The sequence below is a fragment of the Periplaneta americana genome, chromosome 2 (assembly GCF_040183065.1).
Source record: "Periplaneta americana isolate PAMFEO1 chromosome 2, P.americana_PAMFEO1_priV1, whole genome shotgun sequence".
Taxonomy (NCBI): domain Eukaryota; kingdom Metazoa; phylum Arthropoda; class Insecta; order Blattodea; family Blattidae; genus Periplaneta; species Periplaneta americana.
In genome coordinates, this window is record NC_091118.1 from 43,393,301 (window position 1) to 43,412,175 (window position 18,875).

General features: G+C 35.5%; 1 protein-coding gene across 1 annotated transcript; it reads left to right on the forward strand.

Moving 5' to 3' along the window:
* The first annotated feature begins 6 nt into the window (after positions 1-6).
* On the forward strand, positions 7-18,263 carry LOC138692985 (sushi domain-containing protein 4-like). Its single transcript, XM_069816455.1, has 5 exons — positions 7-172; positions 2,178-2,411; positions 6,859-7,040; positions 11,468-11,598; positions 17,487-18,263. Exons 1-3 carry the CDS (start codon positions 22-24, stop codon positions 6,984-6,986), a joined length of 513 nt encoding a protein of 170 aa, XP_069672556.1. The 5' UTR covers positions 7-21; the 3' UTR covers positions 6,987-7,040; positions 11,468-11,598; positions 17,487-18,263.
* The last annotated feature ends 612 nt before the right edge of the window (positions 18,264-18,875 follow it).

Consider the following 18,875-nt stretch of genomic DNA (forward strand, 5'->3'; position numbering starts at 1 on the left):
TTCGTTCGTTGTTCGTTTGCTATGTGTGTACGCACCTTAAGGTGTACTCTCAACAATGCCTGGGGTTCTCGATGTCAGCTGACCTGCAGTCCAGGACACCAACTTGTGGGTCATGATGTCACTGAATGTGGGGACAAAATGAAATGGACGAATCCCATGCCTCGCTGTGTGGGTACGGTATAAATAATGTTGATAACTTGAAATTACTTCAATGTAACATGCATGCAGTCTTTAAATTAATATAAAACAGATTACATCTTCAAAATTTCACTATATATTCTAATTACACACTTTTATCACTAATGATTTGATAAAATTTGTTATATAAACAACTTTTCTGTGTGAAGTTAAACTAATATGGTATTTTACCCTAGTTAACTAGTTTCTGCTTCATATTCGACATCTTCAGGTTTATAGAATATCCTAATGACTAATTACTTGTTTAGTCAACTGTCCGAAGACAGGATGATTTAAACTTCATAAGTGACACCAATAAGGCATCATTGATGAGGAAACTAATCCAGGAGATAATGGGATAGGGTTACCAGTTCCTTTCCCCCTCCATTAATACATCACTGAATAATAGCACATTTCACTAATCAGACTTAAGGGGAGGCAGAGGTGAATATTTCAAAATCCACAAAATTTATCCGATTTGTTTGAAATTGATCATGGATACTAAGTATGTTATTAGTAATGGACATACCAAGTTTCAACTTTCTAAGTACAATAGTTCTGTAAATATTAATAATTTTATAAAACTTTATATCGTTTGATAGAAAATGCTCCATGCACCATATTGTAAGAAATTTGCAATATTTCTTTTTATTTATATGTTCAGAGAAGGTATATAAATAATGATAAGTATTAGTTTATTATGGGAATAATGTAGTAATACAGTGATCTTGGTTTTAATTTCATACTTTAAAGGGAACAAAATCAAAAACTAACATCGGAATATGAAAATATAGTGCATAAAGATAATAAAAATGGAAAAAACCAAATTTTCTTCAGTTTTGTTGAAAATTTCACCTCTGCCTCCCCTTAAGTTGCACAAGCAATATATTGTTCTTCTTCTAACACATATCGTCACCTTAGATAATAGAGGTAGGCTTACCTATCAACCAGAACCTCAAATCAGAGGTAATATATAGAGTAAATCCTAAGTAATGTCATTAATTTCAGAGGGTTATTCTTTCAAATATTTCAAACAAAAACTTTAATGCAATTTTTCTTGTTTTTGCTTCCTTTTCAAGATAAAAATTATCATATGAAACATTTCATAGAGTGTTTTGGGAAAGCCATTTACCTTTCCCAGGAAAAATTGCAAACATGGCATGATGAGTCTTTCCACAATGAAGTTGTGTTGGAAAGAGTGGATGAAGAAAGAATGATGCTAAAACTGATCAGAGAAAGGAAAAGGAATTGTCTGGGTCACTGGTTGAGAAGAAACTGCCTTCTGAAAGATGCACTGGAGGAAATGGTGAATGGGAGAAGAGTCCGTGCCAGAAGAAGATATCAGATGATAGACGACATTAAGGTACATGGATCATATGAGACAAAGAGGAAGGCAGAAAACAGAAAAGACTGAAGAATGCTGGGTTTGCAGTAAAAGACCTGCCCTTGGGCAGAACACTATGAATGAATGAATGAATGATCAGTAATTTAAGACACCAGTGTATTATGATAATAAAATATTGAAAAGGTTTTAGTTTTGTCCTTTAAATGTGCAGAAAATTGGTCGGAACAAATGTAACTTTTCGCTTTGTAAAGGAATTTTACGATGTAACATTTTTGTTTGGATCAAATTTCTGCACATTTAGGACAAAACTAAAATTCTTTCAATCATTCATTATCACAAAACATTGCTCTTTTAAATTGACTGAGCATATCAGAAATTAAATCAATGGCTTGCCCAAAAGATATTATGAAATGTTTCATATAGTAAAACAATTTTTTTCTCGAAAAAGAAGCAAAAACGAGCAAAAGTAAATTTACCTTTTTTGTTTCAAATATCTCAAAGAATAACACCCTGAAATTAATAACATTATCGGTATTTCTTCTATGTCAGACTGGTTCATACAGAAGTTTATGAATATATTCTACCAAAAAGAAAATTGCTTCATAAATAAATTACTCAGTACTAAGTACAGACAAATGTGACGATGTGTTGGCAGCTGTGAAGGGATGTCCACTACCCATGAGTCCGGAACATGGCCGCCTGAGCTGTGAAACACCTGGTAGTGGAGAAGGTACTGAAGTCGTAAGCAGCAGAGACTTGTTGGAAGAGGGAACCATCTGCCGCTACGACTGTGATCCTGGGTACTTCGTTCCACAGTCACAGTTGCACCTATCGGTGATAAGATGTCGATCACACTCCTGGAACAGCACCACAGATCCAAGTTGTCAGTGTGAGTGACCTTCCCAAATTACGTACATTTCTGTGTTGTGTCAAGAGTTACATTTATTTACAGTACCGGGAAACTATGTATTGCTTATTAATACATCAAATACATAGAATAACTGTAGAAGTTAATAGGCTTAATAAATTAAACATAATCAATCGGAGAAAGATAAAAGAGTGCATATTCGAAATTATACATCATACGGATCCATGACAAAATAATTACTTCGCCTTTTGAGCAGTTACAGGAATTGAAAATTAGGCCTATTTCAATCTAAGTTTGAAATGGCTTTGTAAGGCCCATATTACACTACTGTATTGTATTGTAGTTATTAACATTCCATGGTATTCATACATTGCTTCACAGCTAGAATGTGAAACAAGTCAAAAAACTTAATACTTTATAAAGTCTTAATTTATAGTCACAGTCTAGATGAAATATATACAGAAGAGATTTACAATATAGTCTACTAGTACAACACAAAGTTTTAGTATCAATTTCATGAAGCGTTATTGACTGTCATGAATTCACCTACAGAATAGAAGGCGTGAGAAATTAGGTACTTGTTTAATTTGGCCCTAAATAATCTTATGTTTTGAGCTTCATTTTTTATATCGATAGGGAGGCTATTAAAAACTTTAACTTCCATATAACGCACTCCTTTTTGATAGCACGATAGACTTGCCGATGGAGTATGAAAGTCATTTTTGACGTGTATTTATTCTATGAACTGTGAATTAGTTACAAAGTTTTCACGATTATATAAGAGGAAGATTATTAATGAAAAGATATACTGACAAGTCATGGCCATTATTTGTATTTTTCTGAAAATAGTCCTACAAGGTTCCCTAGATTTCGCACCTATTATTATTCGAATTACTCTTTTTTGTAATAGGAATATACTGTTACTATCTGTGTCACAGAATATGATAAAAATTTTTATCAAACATATATGATTCAATATCAGATTTTGAGTATATTACATTATGTCAAATCTTTTATCATATCTTTCATCACAGTTCTAATAAATCAATCCAAGACAGTTCTATGCATGTTGCAACTGTAAGTGGAGTAATGGTTATTGCATTAATACTAAAGAATAAATTAAAGAAAAATTTATTTGGATTAGAGAAAATATACAAAAGGAATCCATCAAACTCTATTGAGAGAACATAAGTGTGAAACATTTCATGTGACTCATAATATGATATTAAAAGTTTTGTGGTTTTCACAGACCATGTGTAATATTCTCGCCAAGATTAGACCACCTCACTCACACCACTCTGCTGACTCATGCCTTACCCAAAACATAATAAATCATACGGTGCATGCCTGTTAGTTATGCAGCATTGTCACATTATGACTCTGAATCAGTGGCGGTTCCTCAGGGGAGGGAAGGGAGGAACGTCCTCCTCACATTTTCTTCTTTCCTGCATAGAATTGGAATATATCAGTCCCCTAACTGCCCATTGTGCAACTCAAACCAAGAAATGGATTCGGAACACCTCAAAATCTGTGCTTTACTGGCTGGTCATGATAATATCTTTGAAAAATATTGGAGTGCAAGAGGTCAAATGACTTTATTGTCAAACGCCTGGCATTAGAAAACAACAACAACAACCACAACAACATTTTCTTCTTTTGAAAGTAAATACCAAATAAAATATGTGCCTTGAAATTCGAGGAAGATTCGATAATTTTTAAGTTCACAGCTATAAGAAAAACTCGGTTATTCGGGTTTTAAACGACGCGCGCTCATGTGCTGTAGAAAACTGTGATAAAGATGCGAGATTGTCTGTGTAGAGGAAAGGCACTCCATTCCTCCTCTACTGCAGTTAACACACATAGACAACAGCGCACTAGCGGCCAGAGAAAGAAGCAGAGTTTTCAAGCAAGTAAATGGAGAGGGAGGAGATCCTCTCTGTATCAGTTATGGGCGGGAAATAGAAACCGACTGGTCGTGCAGCAAGCTCGCTACCGCTGCCACCTAACAATGTTGCATTCAACCGGACTATAACACATATAGGAGGAGACACAACAAAAACAGTTTTAATGCAACGCTATGAAAGACACCATGTAAACTTTTTTTTTTAAATTATAAATCAAAAATATTATTCATTGCACTTTATATAGGCTACTATTCATGGTTTGAAACTTTCGTGGATATTTGAAAGTTAAAGTCTGGTTTATGTAAAACAAAGAGGAAGTAGTTTTATGTAGTTGGCCCCTGAAATTCACTTCTATTCATTGTTTACTAGACAGGGCAACAGCCAAGTTGTCAGTTTTGTACAAATATATTTGAAACTGAAAGTAGGTACTCCAAACTACATCATTTTTATCATAAAAAATTAATCGGCCACTGGCAGCTTTGAACAATAATGATAGTATGACTTTACAAGAACTGACATTCTTCAAAAGTATGTGATACTAAACTTGTAAAATGTACATGTGGCAACACAGACCACGTGGGTGGGAGCAGTGTTCTCGCTTTCCTCAGATTATTTCCCATTCCCATTTCCATTTCTGTAAAACGGTTCCGGTTACGAGTTAGTAGCTAGTCTCTTCCAACACATGTGATGCTGTAGTGTGCTCGAAAAATGCTACGAGGTTGTGAATTTCCTTGTAATTGTTAATTTGCGCAATTATTCAACAATGAATGGAAGTGAAATCAAATATATTTTGGACAGTTTAGGAAACTCAGTTTACAAGAACAGATTATTACTATACAGAAGGGAAGGCCAACCCCAGCACTACCTGGTCTTACATGTATGCATGTAGACTAATTTGTAGCATGTTTCATTCAAGAAGGTGTCATTTAGTGCTGTTAATTTCTTTCCTCCTCTTAAGAAATATGCAGGAGCCGCCACTGCTCTGAATTAACCCAGCCTCTGGGCTGAGGCAATTACAATGTTTTTTTTTTTTAACAGAGAAGTTTGTAATTATCTCTTGCGGCAAAATAAGCTGCCCTCTCTACTCTGGCTGAGGCCATCTATGTTTGGCAACGCTGTTATAAAGCAATTCAGTTATCGGACGCAGCCAGCTGCATAACATAAACGTCGAGAGCATGTTGAAGTGATTTCTTTGACTTCTTTCCTCTGAGCTGGGGTGGTCTAAGTTTGGCGAGTACAATACAATACTTTCTTCTTAGTCACAGATTTTATCAAAGGTATGAAGATGACCATAACTTATCACAGAACTATGTCACAGCTAGATGTGATCAAAGATGCTATATTACATCAGGAATCTTCTATGCCACATCAATAAATTTAATAATGCAGTTATATTGTCAGACTCCAAAGCAGCTATTCTATCAATAGTCTCTAAACACACACCTTCATCTCAAACAGCAGAAATAACTAAAATGCTCTCTCAATTAATATCACTCAATAAAATAATTGTATTCCAATGGATACCATCCCATTGTGGAATCCTGGGAAACGAGAATGCGGATGCATTAGCAAAGAAGGGCAGCACTGCTACTTACAGACCTGTTACTAAATCTACGTATTACTCTGTGAAAAGATTTATTAAATCTACATACTTAGACTTCAACAAACAAAATTTGATAACACAATCACAAGGGAAAAAATGGAACTCTCTGCATCATAATCCACAGTTAATTCCCGATTTACCACGAAAATCGTCTGTAGCTGCATTTAGATTGGCAACAGGCCATGACTGTTTGGCCAAACACCTGCATAGAATTGGATCAGTCCCCTAACTGCCATTGTGCAACTCAAACCAAGAAATGGATTCGGAACACCTCAAAATCTGTGCTTCAGTGGCTGACCATGATAATATCCTTGAAAAATATTGGAGTGCAAGAGGTCAAATGACTTTATTCTCAAACGCCTGGCATTAGAAAACAACAACATATTACATTGTAAAAGATTTTTATATACATATTTTTCTAACTTCTATGACACAGAAATTGTATAGTGTAATATAGGCTTAATTAAAGTATTTCTTCAAAATGATGTGTATGCAGAAGCTCTCTTACTTAAAGCAACTATTTTACCAAACACACAACATGCATTTCAATGTGAACAATAATTACACGATTTTCAATCAGTCAGTATAAGGATTTCTGATGTTGGTTTTGCATCATGTCTAGTATACTTCATTGGCTATTCTTCCATCACCATCTTCGCAATAGTCATCCTCATCATCACACTATCAATGCTATCACCATTATCACTACGCCAAACTGCCTTGCTGCCGCTGCCGCCGACGCCACCACCACAACCAAAATTATCACCACTACCACTATTGCTGGCTGCTCCCTACAGCACCAACACTATCACCATGAGTGTCATCACAATACCACTACACTATATCACCACCAATCCTACTATCATCGTAATTATCACTGATATTGCCTCATTGCCACCAGGTTATGTTAGTCCTAAATTATTGATTTGACTGTCCCATTACAATATTTTACATGTTACAGCTGAAGCCGGAAGCTTACCATTGCTGGTTCTGGCAGATGCCGAGTATCGCCATCCTCTGAGACACCACAGGAAGAGAGTCCCGTCCCGTGCTGGGCCAATCCTTGCCAGGGAGGAGGTACCTGTCTAAACGGTCCCCATCCCAGCAGACCCATGCTCTGCATCTGTCCCCCTGACAGAGAAGGTACACACAATACACTCAGTTATTCTCATAGCACAGATTTGTCTATGTTTGAAACGTGAAATTCTTACAAGGGGAGGTTGCGGAAGAGAAATGCAATACTTCAATAAGTGTCATAAGACGTTTCCAAGAAATTACTTTGTCACAATAGCCATCGTTATTTTTCTGAAATATTAGTTACTTTTTCGTCACCATATCTATGTTGACCAAGTAACATATTGTTGGTAAGTAAATAAATATTTATTTCTTTACCTGTTTATTTATGTATTTATTTATTTATTCATCCATTTATTTATTTATCCATCCATTTATTTATTTATCCATCCATTTATTTACTTATCCATTCATTTATTTATTTATCCATTCATTTACTTATTTATCCATTTATTTATTTATTTATCCATCCATTAATTAATTGATTTATTTATCTATTTACTTCTGTACTTATTTACTTTTATTTATATATTTATTTACCTATTTACTTGCTTATTTACTTCTTTATTTACTTGTTTACTTATTTATTTAGGCCAATTTATTTGCTTCTTTACTTGTTTATTTATTTTTTATTTATTTACGTGTTTACTTATTTATTTATTTACTTTTATATATTTATTTATTTAACCTTCTAGTGATTAAGGCCATGAAGCCTTCTCTTTCCTTTCACCAAGGAATTGCAACTACAAAATTATGAATACAATTAAAATTACAATTCGACTATAAATAATACCCTAGATCATATATACCCAGATTGCTAAGCCTTATAGGCTTTGACGGTAAAAACTTTTGTCAGGTTTACTATGCTGCCATCTAGTTGTTACATAAGGAGTCACGTCATAACTCCCATTTGAATTGCATTATCGACTGTACTGCCATCTCGTGTTCGTTTATGGCGGACGGGTGGCGATCCTGGCGGTTGCTCTCTTCAAAGTGCTACCGATTTTAACATAAGGATGAGCAATCTGTTATATATATGATCTAGGATAATACTAAGATAATTCTACAGAAAAACAAGGCCAAAGTTGGCACCATTTTTCTTTAACAATGATTGCGTACTACGAATACTAAAGTATTCAGCACTAAGCATGTGGTTTTATTTTCCGGTACTCAATACATTCCACAAAGTAACCTAGAACTATTCACCTGTTGTACGTAATAATAAATAGATTTACCACCGCCATACTGTCCATATCAGATAGCACGAGCGAAAGTACCACCATTTAAATGTATAACATAAATGTTAATTATGTCGAAATACGACCTCTTTTAACAATAACCTGTCTCCACTGGCACTAAAAATGTTTCATTGCTTGTGCGGTCTAAGCTCCCAAACACCCACCGTCCAGAAATTTGCACCTGGATCTCTCGAGTAATATTAAGTACTGGTAATTAAATTATTACTTGTCTCAACAGCACCTGCCATTATGGTTGTGATACATCTATTCATTATTATGCAGGCCTACAACAGGTGAATAGTTCTAGCTACAGCGTGGCTATAAAGTTTGAAACCATAGGAGAAATGAATAGCGCATTTCTCTACTATAGAACGTATTCCACATGTTCCCACCATTTTCAACACAATTCCTCAAACGTTTTACCATGTTTCCTTGAATTTTCTTCAATATGTGAGTGTCCACATCAGCCATTGCAGTGGTTCTTCTTTCCCGGAAATGATCCAGATCCCTCATTTTTACAGCAAAGTCAATGGAGTTGAGGTCGGGTGACAATGCAGCCCATTCCACAGAGTTCCTTCTCCCAATCCAACGTCCAGGAAACATGTCCAATGCACAGGTCCAGATTTTATAGCCACCCTGTAGGTTCTCTGTGGAAAGTATTTGGAGCCGAAAAGTAAAACCTCGTGCTTTGTACACAAATTAATAGGTCAGTAGAAAAAGAATCCGTCTACAAAAGTAAATATGTTCAGGAGAGAGAAAAAACTGAAAGCAGTACATATTATTTTCTATGCATCAGCACACCTTTCTTCAAACTGTAAAAGGCTTGGAATCGACTTAGTGGGCCTCTCTTTTGGTCAATGTGTGCGTCTCATATGAACTGTATTTTAATGTAATAAAATCATTTTCAGAAAAATGTGTAGATGAACCCTTTTTCTACTGATCAATTCAATTGTTAATTCTGTATAATTACAAATATTAAATTTACGATTACAATTGAGGCGTTCCCTGGAACAAGAACTTAAGTACAAAGACTTGAATTTGATATAGAAAGCATGAAACATTTTAGAGCTGGTATAACAGCATTGCGCAGAATGACGTTCAAATGGTTCTAGAAGGCGCTGTCCCTGTTGAAGGGAAATAATACATGAGTAGGGAGAAGTGCTATTACCAGTAATGAATCAGTATATGCTGGAAACGGAAAAACTACGTAGATTCCAAGGAATACCTAAATTACAATAGGATCTAAAATAGTAGGTACCTACCAACAAAGAAAGGACTATATACATATATATTCATATACAAGGTCTCGTCGTCCTCATTGAATATTTTGACTACAAGTAGCTACACTGTAGATATATCTATTGAACGAATTTTTCTCAATTTAATAGATATATCTACAGTATGGCTATTTGTAGTCAATTTTTTTTATTTTAGTAGGTTATTTTACGACGCTTTATCAACTTAGGTTATTTAACGTCTGAATGAAATGAAGGTGATAATGCCGGTGAAATGAGTCCGGGGTCCAGCACCGAAAGCTACCCAGCATTTGCTCATATTGGGTTGAGGGAAAACCCCGGAAAAAAACCTTAACCAGGTAACCCTTGCAGTCAATGTATTCACTGAGGATAGCGAGACCTCATATATGAATATACTCAGTGCTGTCATGGTAAATATTTTCTTGGCCATACACCCCACCCCTTGTTTCCTCCTTTCAGATATATTTTAATCTCCTCTCTCTATCTCTGACTGTTATTTAATGATTTTTTTAATATTAAAGAAGAAGCAAAGAAATTGTTTTGCTTTACATTTTAATTGTACAACAAGTTTGATTTAAAGAATACACCCTGTAGCTCCACCGTAGATGCACACTTGTCTCGGTGAATCTTGGAGTGTGTATTTGCAGCACTTCTTGTTTTTCCAACCATTATTTTATGTAATTCTGGATTCCAGTGCTACAGAGGTGGACAATTTTGTTCATGAATATCAAACAAAATACATTAGGAACAGCAAGAGATGATCTAAGAACTGTGCAGATCTCCACGTACAAAACTTAGGCACCCATGTGCCGTGTGGTTCCATACAGACAAAATTTTCTTTTCCCCATACGATTAACAGACATCAAGCACTTCTTTCTATCCCTCATCATAGAACGTCTTTATACTCATCTACTGTAGAAATACCTCACCTCTGGAATTCGTTACTTAATGACGTCAGGGACTGCCGGACTTTATCACAATTCAAAATTAAATTGGAAAATTTTGTCTTAGTTAATGTTTTTTAGGTATTGCTAGAAGTATTGATTTGTGTTTTTTTTTTCTTTTTCTTTTTTAATTTGGATTAAAATTGCAAGTTTCTTGTTTATGTTAGTTAATTAGTTAGGATACAATTAATTATGATACTTAATCACTCATTTAAAGTTTGTGTGACTGCAACCTGTGTATATTTTTGTGTGGCTTTACTTTGTTTATAGTGTTTTTCTCTCTCTCTCTTTATTTCTTGTGTAGCTTTACTTCGTATATAGTGTATTTTTTTTCTGTTTATTTCTATTATTGTATTTGTATTCCTGGTGTTGTGGAAGAGAAGGCCTGATGGCCTTAACTACACCAGAATAAATAAATAAATTAATTAAAAAAATTGTAGGTTCCCATACAATGTATGGCCTCATATGGCCTCCATGACAGCACTAGATATACTATATATGTACATGTCAAACGTTAACAGTTTTTATAAACTATTGTCGAAAATGGCCAGAGAGTCATTTAAATATGCGCTCCTGCATACGTGACTTGTATATCTTAAAAATGCAGGTAGTAGGCTATTGATGATATGAATGAGAAGAGTTCGGCCGGCGCCATGGATCATATCCCAGCATAACTCAGTTGGAAAGGGCGCTCGGCGCACAGAGCTGAGAGGTCCTGGGTTCGATTCCCGGTGCCTGAACGAATTTTTCTCAATTTAATAGATATAAAGAACGGACTAGTTTACTGAAATAGAAATTAAACAAAGATTAATTATTTAGGGATGATAGATGAAATTACTGGAGGATGATAGCGATGACAAATGAAATATTTGCGCTCTTTTAAAGGACTTTGTACCAACGACTTCCATCTGTCTTGGTTGGGTCCGATCTCAATAACATATAACCTTCCTCGTGCATGCTAACGATTGAGAACGATTCTTCACTTACTTGCAAGACTTTCACTCCATGTCTAAATCTTGAGAAACTGGACATGTAGATGGTGTGATTTGTCTGTGCAGGAGAGTTCTGTGAACGTGCTAAATGCCAGGACGAGATGTGCGAGAATGGAGGACGCTGCATGGTGCTGGGAGACAGGGCCGTATGCTACTGCCCGCCAGGGTTCACAGGGCCCAAGTGCCAGCATATGCAGGTCAGTTGACATAGCCAGATAACATCTGACTAGGAAAACATTCTTACTGCTGAAAACAGAAACAATGATTCATATACAGTATATCCATCCATTTCTATAGCAGTTTCCTTTCAACGAGTCTCCTTGGAGCCAACATGCTGCATAAAGGCTGGTTCACAATAAATCGGGAACGGAAACGAGAACGAGAACGAAAACGGAAATAATATTTAAATAAATCTATATAAATGTAAACATTCACAATAGTTAATTGTGAATGCTCACATTTAAATACATTTATTTTAGCAATATTTCCGTTCTCGTTGTTTCCATTCCCGATTTATTGTGAACCAGAATGAAAACGAGAAACAGAGGACGTGAATATGAAAATGTTTTATTCACAATAAACCGAGAACGTAGACGACTGTGCATATCGATATGCATGTCAATAACTATATGTAAAGTCGATATTACGCATTCTGATGTTATTTGTGTATAATTGACCAATGGCGTTCTCTCATGAGTACAAGGCAGCCAACATAAACACAGGTTAACCAACTTCGAAATTTCAACTGAAACATTTCATTAGGTACGGTACTATAGATATGCCCATGCATCTTTATTATCACAACCTATTTTAAGTCTACCATAACGTAAAATAATTAGAGAAGAAACATTTGTAACAGAACACAACAGTAGTTATTGAATTGAAGCATGAATATGTAGTGTGTAATACAACAATACAGTAATAAAACATGATTCACTTACGATAGGTATTCAAAGATGCAACTATTGAAAGTCACGTATTGTCCTTCATTTTCTCATCTTTATACGAGGCGCGCCGCTTATCGTAAACGTGAGGTTTTTCTTCAACACTCAATGTTAGAATCTCATCAAATAAAACTTGCTCCATGATGCACAGCCCAGAACAAAATAATGCATAGGTTATGTCACTGTCTTCTTGCTACAAAATATACGACGACAAAATAGCTTTTAGATGGCAATAGAATGAATCTAGTGAGCTGTGATCGGAAACGTGAACGCCAAAGTTGAAACTTAAAGGATGATTCACAATAAACCGGAAACTGAAACGACAACGAGAACGAGAACTGAAATATTGTTAAAATAAATGCATTTAAATGTGGGCATTCTCAATTATCTATTGTGAATGCTCACATTTAAATACATTTATTTTAACATTTCCGTTCTCGTTGTCGTTTCCGTTCCCGTTTTACTGTGAACCAGTCTTAACCAACTCTCCGTTCCCGATCTCGGGTTCCGGCAAGCGTTTCGTTAATTGTGAATGCTCACATTTAAATGAACACATTTTAACAATTCTACAGTTTTCGTTTTCGTTCCGATTCTCGTTTCCGGTTTATTGTGAACCAGCCTTAAGTCATTAGGGATACCAGCACCTTTCACCATAACAGGGATTGAATCATTTAACAGCACGATTAACCCTCCTTCACATCCATTCTTTGCCCACAAAATGCTTTAAAAATCCATACACCGTAGAAGGCAACATTCGTTTTTAAAAATTACAAATACTATGGCATTCGATAAGTAATGGCAATAATGCTGTAAATCAGTGCTTCTAGCGGCGATCATTGAAATCTTGTACTACATTATAGAGTAGCGACTGTTTCATAGATTTGCAATATTGAAAGTCTCGAAGTAGACATATTTTGTAAATACAGTGGCTGTTTCTGATTTGTAGTAAACAATACAGCCCTAAAGGTACGAACAAAGGTGCTTCATAAAAATCCAAGTTGAAAGAGAAAAACATGCAACTCATTGCTTTAGGGCATTACAAGAAGTGTGTGGGAGAGAAATCCTACCATACTGAACAGGGTGGAAGCGAGGCATTTGCTTTCAATCAAGAGTTGACATCCGAAGAGCTTTAGATTGATCAGTGTGAGAGATATCCAGAAATTCTGCTGCAGATGGAGTCCGTTGTCTTCCAAGAATTTGGCAACGTACAGTACTGTTGACATGGCAGGAGACTATATTTGAAGTATGTAATCACAGTCTACTATATACAGTCACGAAGCTTGAGTTTTGAGGGTGCTAGAAACAATAGACTGTGACGGTACTATTTTGCATTGCCTGTAATGAGGCGATATTAGCGATCCTAGTGGTGAGCAACTACCTAATGATTGCATATTTACTACGTATTGAGCTTCGCGACTGTATATACTAGACTGTGATGTAATGTCAAATGTAATCTGAATAAATTTAGTGTGAAACAGTAACTATGTTGCCATTATTTTCGAATGCCCTAGTATGTGCAAGAAATATAACTCTTTAACATCGAAATATGCACCAACGTACAAAATATGCACATATTTAGGGTTTCTCAAAAGTAGGAAATAACTTTAATTCATTCTACGGAATCTTAAAAATTCTGGCATGGCATATTATACAAGAATTTGGGATTTCTTGCATCCAGTGGCGTGCAGTGCAATTTTATGTGATGGAAGAAATAATACAAATTTTTATATGTATAGTACAAAACTGATAGCAGCCAAGTTGCCTAAATATATTTGAAGACTAAAGCAATTCTCCTCTCTTTAGCAGCAAAATCATCGATGACCTGGGCATAGAAGCCCTCATTACTGCGAATGGTTTCCAGAACACAGTCTAATTTAATCTAACAAATCCACCTCGACCAGGACAGGCGCTCAAAGAAAGAATTATTAATTATACCTTAGTACTAAACTCAATATCCTTCAATTTTTCGTTTTTAACAATCTTGGTTTCCTTGTCTATAAACTGCAACATTAATTAAATTTTCTAATATTACCAGTATAGCCTACACAAAATTAGTTTAAGAAAGGTTTATTACGTATCAACATTATCTCCTTCAAACATATTAATTACATTTTCAGTATATCCATTCCCCCATAAGGATATACATAAACATACTTGGACTTCTCCAGATGGATTGGCACATAACCAGATAGATCAAATCTTGATAGATAAACGAAGACATACTTGTATAGTAGACATTCGTACCTTCAGGGGGGCAGACTATAATTCTGACCATTATTTGGTAATTGGTGAACTAAGAGAAAGACTATCAGTAGCCAAGCGAGTAGAGCAACAAGTTAATATTAGAAGATTCAATATTCCGAAATTAAAGGACGAGGAAACTAAGCAAAATTATCAGGTCGAAATTTCAAATAGGTTTGACGTATTAGCAAGTTCCGACGAAGTTGAGGAAAAGTTAGATGTTAATAGCATGTGGGAAAATATTCGAGATAATATCAAAATTGCAGCTGAACAGAGCACAGGTTATTATGAAACTATGAAAAAGAAACCGTGGTTTGATGAAGATTGTTGCATGGTAGTAGAAAGAAGGAAACAGGCAAAATTGAAATTCTTACAGGATCCAGTTGAGGCGAATAGAGATAATTATTTCAATAAAAGACGGGAAGCAAATCGTACGCTTAGGAATAAAAAGAGAGATTACTTGGAGGAAAAACTGAAGGAGATAGAAACAAATACTAAAAATAAAAACATTAGAGATTTATATCAGGGCATAAAAGAATTCAAGAATGGATATCAGGCAAGGGTAAACGTGATCAAGGATGAGAATGGTGACTTGCTTGCAGACGCTCATTCAATCCTTAACAGATGGAAAAACTATTTTGGACAACTCCTAAATATACATAGGACAGATAGAAATGATCGGGACGAAATTGAAATACAAACTGCTGAGCCATTTATACCCCAACCCACACTTTCTGAAGTCGAAATTGCGATAGAAAATCTGAAAAATTATAAGTCTCCAGGTATCGATCAAATTCCAGCAGAATTAATACAAAAGGGTGGAAGCGCATTATCTAAAGAAATTTATAAGATTGTACTTGCTATTTGGGAAAAGGAGATTGTACCAGAACAATGGAAGGAGTCCATAATCGTACCTATCTTTAAGAAGGGGGACAAGACTAACTGTAGTAACTTTCGAGGAATATCACTTTTGTTAACGTCGTACAAAATTTTGTCCAATATTCTTTTAAGAAGATTAACTCCATATGTAGATGAAATTATTGGGGATCATCAGTGTGGTTTTAGGCGTAATAGATCAACTATTGTTCAGATATTTTATATTCGACAGATAATGGAGAAAAAATGGGAGTATAAGGGTACAGTTCATCAGTTATTCATGGATTTCAAAAAGGCATATGACTCAGTTAAGAGAGAAGTTTTATATGATATTCTTACTGAATTTGGTATTCCCAAGAAACTAGTTCGATTAATTAAAATGTGTCTCAGTGAAACTTACAGCAGAGTTCGTATAGGTCATTTTCTGTCAGATGCGTTTCCAATTCACTGCAGGCTAAAGCAAGGAGATGCACTATCACCTTTACTTTTTAACTTTGCTCTAGAGTATGCCATTAGGAAAGTCCAGGATAACAGAGAGGGCTTGGAATTGAACGGGTTACATCAGCTGCTTGTCTATGCGGATGACGTGAATATGTTAGGAGAAAATCCACAAACAATTAGGGAAAACACGGGAATTTTACTGCAAGCAAGTAAAGAGATAGGTTTGGAAGTAAATCCCGAAAAGACGAAACATATGATTATGTCTCGTGATCAGAATATTGTACGAAAAGGAAATATAAAAATTGGAAATTTCTCTTTTGAAGAGGTGGAGAAGTTCAAATATCTTGGAGCAACAGTAACAAATATAAATGATATTCGGGAGGGAATTAAACACAGAATAAATATGGGAAATGCCTGTTATTATTCGGTTGAGAAGCTTTTATCATCCAATCTGCTGTCGAAAAATCTGAAAGTTAGAATTTATAAAACAGTTATATTACCTGTTGTTCTTTATGGTTGTGAAACTTGGACTCTCACTTTGAGAGAGGAACATAGGTTAAGGGTGTTTGAGAATAAGGTGCTTAGGAAAATATTTGGGGCTAAGAGGGATGAAGTTACAGGAGAATGGAGAAAGTTACACAACACAGAACTGCACGCATTGTATTCTTCACCTGACATAATTAGGAACATTAAATCCAGACGTTTGAGATGGGCAGGACATGTAGCACGTATGGGCGAATCCAGAAATGCATATATAGTGTTAGTTGGGAGGCCGGAGGGAAAAAGACCTTTGGGAAGGCCGAGACGTAGATGGGAGGATAATATTAAAATGTATTTGAGGGAGGTGGGATATGATGATAGAGACTGGATTAATCTTGCTCAGGATAGGGACCAATGGCGGGCTTATGTGAGGGCGGCAATGAACCTCCGGGTTCCTTAAAAGCCAGTAAGTAACTAAGTATATCCAAAATTAAAATAAATATTTTATAAAATTGATACTAGTGTTCTTTCTCTCAATATTTTAATTTATTCATCTACTGTAATTACTTCTTAAGTAGGCTAATTGAAAAAGGCCCATTTTGAAAACCTGCTTTATAAAAGTATCGCAGATTCTCTTAGTAGGATTGCCAACAGTGCTAATAGTTCATTGTTACATATGCACGTCGTAATAACCAATAACACGTCATGACAGAAACCATTGCATTGACTTACCTAATTCTTATGTTCTAAGACGACTTACCTCTTTCTTTTCGTGTGCAGTTTTTTAATATAAATTTTGTACAAGGGACTAACCTCATTTTCAACAAGTAGTTGCTATGGAACGATAAATTAGGCACTGGACAACACAATGAACGCAATAATCAATTTCGCAGAAAAGGTGACTTACGTCGCTTTTCCCGTGTGGTCCAAAGCATCCCTCTTTATCTTTACCATCAACGTTTGTGGAAGAATTAACTGAACACCTTCTATAAACGACATTTATTCATACTTAACATTAATAACGAACGGATATGAATAAGTATTCCAATATTTTACCGCAATGTACACGAACTAAACTCTGCAATTTGATTTTATTGTTGCAGGCTCCAAGCTAGTCCCCAGGGCTGCACCGAAATCGACCAGAACATTTAACAACAGATCCTGCTGGAACAGGAAATAACAAATGAAACTCACTCTCTCTGGATGTTTATTAATATCTTACATGATGATTAGAGATGTCTGCATCATCCAACATTACTCACCCAAAGAATATAACATCTGAAATGACATCTACTGAAACATTTCAAGAACATCAGTTACAACAATACTTTTCCGCCGTGAATAACAAATTAATACATGTAGCCAATTTTCGTACATCAGTGATGTGTTCAATTGTTTCAAACTGGTTGTGATCAAAATGGCTGACACTGTGTGTTAAGTGTTACAATTATTTACTGAAAATGTTGCAGGAATTCACAGCAATGCAATTTTATCATAGACACACTGGCAAATATAACAGACTTTGGACTGTACTGCCAGTTGTCATTCAAACTGGAGACGTGTCTAGTCTAATGTAGTTAATAGGTAATGGTAGTCTTCTGTACAATTCATTGAACTTTTAAAATGGAGAGATGAATCAATGTTGACTACTTTTGCTGTTTCTGAACAAGTGTCATATTAGTTTATAGTTCACTTCTAGCTCCAGGATCTCCCGACTTCATCCGTTTTGCGTCTTAAAATCGTCGTTAAGTGAAGCCAAAGAGACTTCTCTAAGTGGATAGATGATTCTCATAACCTCAAATTAGAAAAGTGTTTTAATAGTAATTTGTCTTTAATGTAACAATATTGTAATTAAATGAAACATTACACATTAACATGTACTGAATTGTGTTTTCTTGAATTCTACGCTGCTGCTGCTGCTGCTACACCACCACCACCACCACCACCACCACCACCACCACCACCACCACCACCACCGTTCTTTTATAACTAAAGTTCGAAGTTGAGGCACATTAGGCTATATCTTAAGTTATGTGAACACAGGACGGAAGTGTTTACAAAAGCAAATGGCAAGGTAATCCTCTGCCCTCGTACACATACCCTGTCAGTCGAATGGAGTTGTAATACGTAATACAGACCTAACAAGGAAAAAAATAAATAAATCTTCGCTTGAACGACAAACATAAACATTATGTAGGATGGAATACAATCTATTATCGTTTCTCAGGTGTAGAAAAGTATCACTTTTCTTAAATCTATAAACAGTTATTTAGAGCAATACTATTTACAAACGCACTTTGTAGTAGTAGTAGTAGTAATAATAATAATAATAATAATAATAATAATAATAATAATGGTTTATGTAACCTGGCAGAGTTAAGACCATAGGGCCTTCTCCAACACTCAACCAGAAGTAAAACTGCGATACAAAAAAAGACTACAAATTTACAAAGCGCATGCACACAAACTGAAGTAGAGAGTCATAATACAAT